We start from the raw sequence: 3,710 nt of genomic DNA, 5'->3' as shown, positions 1-3,710 counted from the left end.
TATTTTCTGGTGTTTGGCTCGTAAGAAAAAAAATCACCAACGACGTAAAATGAAATTGGCAACCGTCTCCAGAATCCGAAAACATCCAGCAGCCGTGGCCAGATTCTGACAAACCAAATTTTGGCCAAACTGGCCGGAATCTAACCTATACGGTTGGATTCCAACAGAAATGTCAAGATTTCAGCCAAATTAGCCAAAATCCAGACAAAACGGCCAGAGTCTAGCTATATTGGCCGGATTCCGACCGTAATTGTCAAATTTCGGCCAGATTGGCCAGAATCTGGTCTGCCGAAATCCAGTAGAAGTTTCAAGAGTCCAGCCGTATTGGTCAAATTCCAGCCAGTCTGGCTGGAATCTAGTCTGTCGGAATTCGGCTAGTGCCGCTGGATTCCAGCGATCGGATACTAAAATTCGAGGGTCTTCAACGGTAGAGTCGAGTTACAAACAAACTCTAGTCTCCGGCGGTGACAGATTCCCACAAACGTGAGTACAAGAATGAAGAGTTTAACTTCAAAAATCGATTTATTTACGGTTTTCAGAATAGTTTATCGTTTTTCAAAAATTAAAGAGGCTTTTACGATCAAATTAAAAAATGATTTCCGTTGACCATTATTTTCGCTTTCACCAAACACTGAAAAATGTGAAAAATATTTATTTTAAAATATTTTATCCTGAAACAATTAGAGTATTATTGGATTTTCATGTAGGAGGAGTATAACTGATTATTCGTGTATAACTAATTATTATTTAAAAAAAGAAAAAAAGAAAAGGCCTATTTAAACTTTTCGCCTTTAGGCATCTTAATCTATCGAGCCGCGCGCACCCTTCACACTCGTCACATAAATCTGCAAGGAAACTTCAAAGCAACACAAACAAGCTAGTAATGGTCCTACGTACCGACTTTAATTATGATGGATTCATGTCACACTTCAACATATACAGAGAGCTCATTCACTTTCTTTCTTAAGGTAATACAAATGACTTTAAATGAAGCCTTCTTATTTCCTGTCACAACCACTTGTTATAGACGTACGATAGGATCGATGAACCATCGGAAAGTGGCTGTGTTGTTCTCCGATGGAGCAAATATATATGCATGTGATTAATTACTATGGTGACACTCTGGCGTCCACCCTCTTGAAACGTGCAAGGAATGCTAATTCCTGAAGCGCCTCCGAGATCTTCTCGATGTATGGTACAATATCCATTACAATCAAAACAACCGCAGCAGTTGGTATGGTCTCCTTGAGATTGGCATTTTCCCAAAGCCACGTCGTATTGAGCAAGGATTTCAGGTTCTCCGCGGCCATTTTTGAGTTTACAATATGGGGATTAACTGATGTTGTCTGGGTCAATTTTTTGAGCTCTGCTGCTATTTCCTTCAGTGCTTTGCCAGATTCTGAGCAAATTGTTGTGCATGGCTCTTGGATTTTGTTTTGGAACTCACTGGGTGTCTGAAAGGAAGAAAATAAAATTTTAATCCACTTGATCTGGGGAGAAAAGTGTCGTATATATACATGCTTCATGACATGTCTATGAAAGAGATGATCTATTTAGAAATGGGCATTGTTGATTTTACTTGGATCTTAGAGTTAAGGTAGCTGTTAAGAACGTCAACTTTGTAGGCACATTCCCGACTAAGGGCTCCAATTTTAAGGTACTGTTTCCAAGGATGACGAAACCCAAAACGACAGTTCCACAGCTCCCATCTCGCTAGATTAGCCTGATGAGACATTAAAATCGATCCATATCAGCAAACAAAAGAAGCTAGTTTAAATCTTTCTTTTGCATGTTTGGTACTGGAGAGATATAACGAGGATGACGATGACAACTTAATTTATACCCACCATAGTTTCTTCAGTGTCTTTTGAAGTGAGAACGCTTTTATATCCTTGAAGAAATGATTTATCATCCATATTCGACAACCCTTCTTCTGGTATGTCGAAGTATTCACTCCCAAATCCTGTAAAATATATAAAATAGAAAGGAGTTATATGGCTTGTAAAGATCTATAGGGATCGATATTATTTTGCATGGAAGTATATATATACCTTCTAAGAAATTCCCAAGCTTTTCCATGTTGGTAGCTGCCCGATTGTGAAGATTCTCACCAATCCAAACAGGGCATATACAGATGCATATAACTAGAGCAACAAAGCTACCAATGATGATTGTGGTAAGCCTCTGATGGGCCATCTCTATCACTTCATCCTCTCGGTAACTCGATATAGATATCAAGCAGAAGGTCAATATGAATATCAACAGCCCATAATCGTATCTTGCCTTCATTGCGGGTATGAATCTCACAAATGTTACTGTTGCAGCTGCATCACGTACACCTCCAACAATCAAATGAGTTTGACAAATTTTGAACTAAACATTAAGGTGAAACTACACTCACACTATTTGCAATCATGATGCCCCAATTAAACTTTAAACAGTGATAATATACCCCTTCAAATTATCAAACACTTTCAAGTTGTTCATTTTATTAGCATTTTTCTGTTAACTTGACGGAAAACGCAACATGCATGTGACCCATACCTGACTCAAATTGGCCAGATTGTGGGTCTCAATGGCCAGAGACTCATGGTCTGGCCGTGAGTCTCTATAGACAGTGCTTATTAGTTTGAGGGGATCGAGTGTCACTTAATCACATTTTGTAGTTTTGGTAGCTATGATAACTAAAAAAAAAAGTGTCAATTAGAAGAGACAAGTGTAGTTTCTCAAATATTAAATAATGCCAATGTCTTGTTACATATATATATATATATATATACCTATCATAAAGACAAAGAACCCAATTACTATGGGCTGCCCTGTCTCACCCGACAGAGTTGCTAGGTAATGGACTGCAGCACCTAGAGCACCGGCTGATAAGGTTGCCAGAATCCTGTTGAAGCCTTTTCCCAGTGTTGCTCCTTTAAAAGATAGCAAAGGAAATGCCAAAATCAGAATTGTTAGCCCCATGTCATAAGTTTTCTATTGTAAATTAGTTTTTCTCAAAGTAAATAAATTCGTCAATCAGAATTCTTGTAAACAAATTGCAAGCTTACCAACAGAAAACTCGAGGACAAGAGCGACTGTCATAACAGCCCATATTGCATTGCCACCAAAAGCATCATAGAGTGGTTTGATGTAGTTGAATAAGGAAACCAAGGTGAGAGCCAGTCCTACTTTTAGCGAATGGATAATTCTTCTTGGATCATCTTCTCCAAGTTTCTTCATCTTTTTTGCAACATCGACTGCCTTAGCCCATAACTTCTCAGGCAAGGCCTTGAGCCATCCCCATGCACGAGTGAAAGGTCCACCATTTTCATGACTTAGAGATTCAATATTCATTGCTATGCGTTGAAAGGAAACAATATTGCAGTAGTTGAGAGAGAATGATGTGGGAAGAGGCCGACAAGAGATAGTGCAAGGAGATGACGGCTTGGCAGCTATATATATATATATATATATTGTGACAAACCAGTCCTCACTCATTTGTAGGCGGAAAAATTGTTTGGTACGTCTACACTGCATGCATGTCACATACTCGCAATTGTTATGAACAACGTGTAAGAGATGGCCAAGAAAAAATAGATTCTTTTTTTCCCGGTATATCTGTGAGTTGCTTTTCTAGCGGTTTGCTAGATTGTGTAATTGGTTGGTGGTTTTATATAATTGTTAATATATCATCCAAACAAAATAAAAAAGAAAAAAAAAAA

The 3,710-nt window shown here is 38.4% G+C and overlaps 1 protein-coding gene across 1 annotated transcript; it reads right to left on the bottom strand.

Moving 5' to 3' along the window:
- Positions 1 to 1,109: 1,109 nt before the first annotated feature.
- Positions 1,110 to 3,342, bottom strand: LOC133876691 (aluminum-activated malate transporter 2-like). The gene is made up of 6 exons (XM_062314949.1): positions 3,057 to 3,342; positions 2,781 to 2,921; positions 2,052 to 2,324; positions 1,848 to 1,963; positions 1,580 to 1,723; positions 1,110 to 1,454 (listed from the first exon to the last, which is right to left on the bottom strand). Exons 1-6 carry the CDS (start codon positions 3,340 to 3,342, stop codon positions 1,110 to 1,112), a joined length of 1,305 nt encoding a protein of 434 aa, XP_062170933.1.
- Between the last annotated feature and the right edge of the window lie 368 nt (positions 3,343 to 3,710).

Source organism: Alnus glutinosa, chromosome 9 (assembly GCF_958979055.1).
Source record: "Alnus glutinosa chromosome 9, dhAlnGlut1.1, whole genome shotgun sequence".
Taxonomy (NCBI): Eukaryota; Viridiplantae; Streptophyta; class Magnoliopsida; order Fagales; family Betulaceae; genus Alnus; species Alnus glutinosa.
The sequence above is the reverse complement of the archived record's forward strand: the minus strand, read 5'-3'. Positions and strand labels throughout refer to the sequence as shown.

Bases quoted from the DNA above. Each gene is read 5' to 3' on its own strand.
- LOC133876691 (XM_062314949.1), bottom strand. From the start codon at position 3,342: ATGAATATTGAATCTCTAAGTCATGAAAATGGTGGACCTTTCACTCGT. The intron at 2,922-3,056 runs GTAAGCTTGCAA...TATCTTTTAAAG, and splicing joins TGTCCTCGAGTTTTCTGTTG to GAGCAACACTGGGAAAAGGC. The intron at 2,325-2,780 runs GTATATATATAT...TACGTGATGCAG, and splicing joins GTTCTTTGTCTTTATGATAG to CTGCAACAGTAACATTTGTG.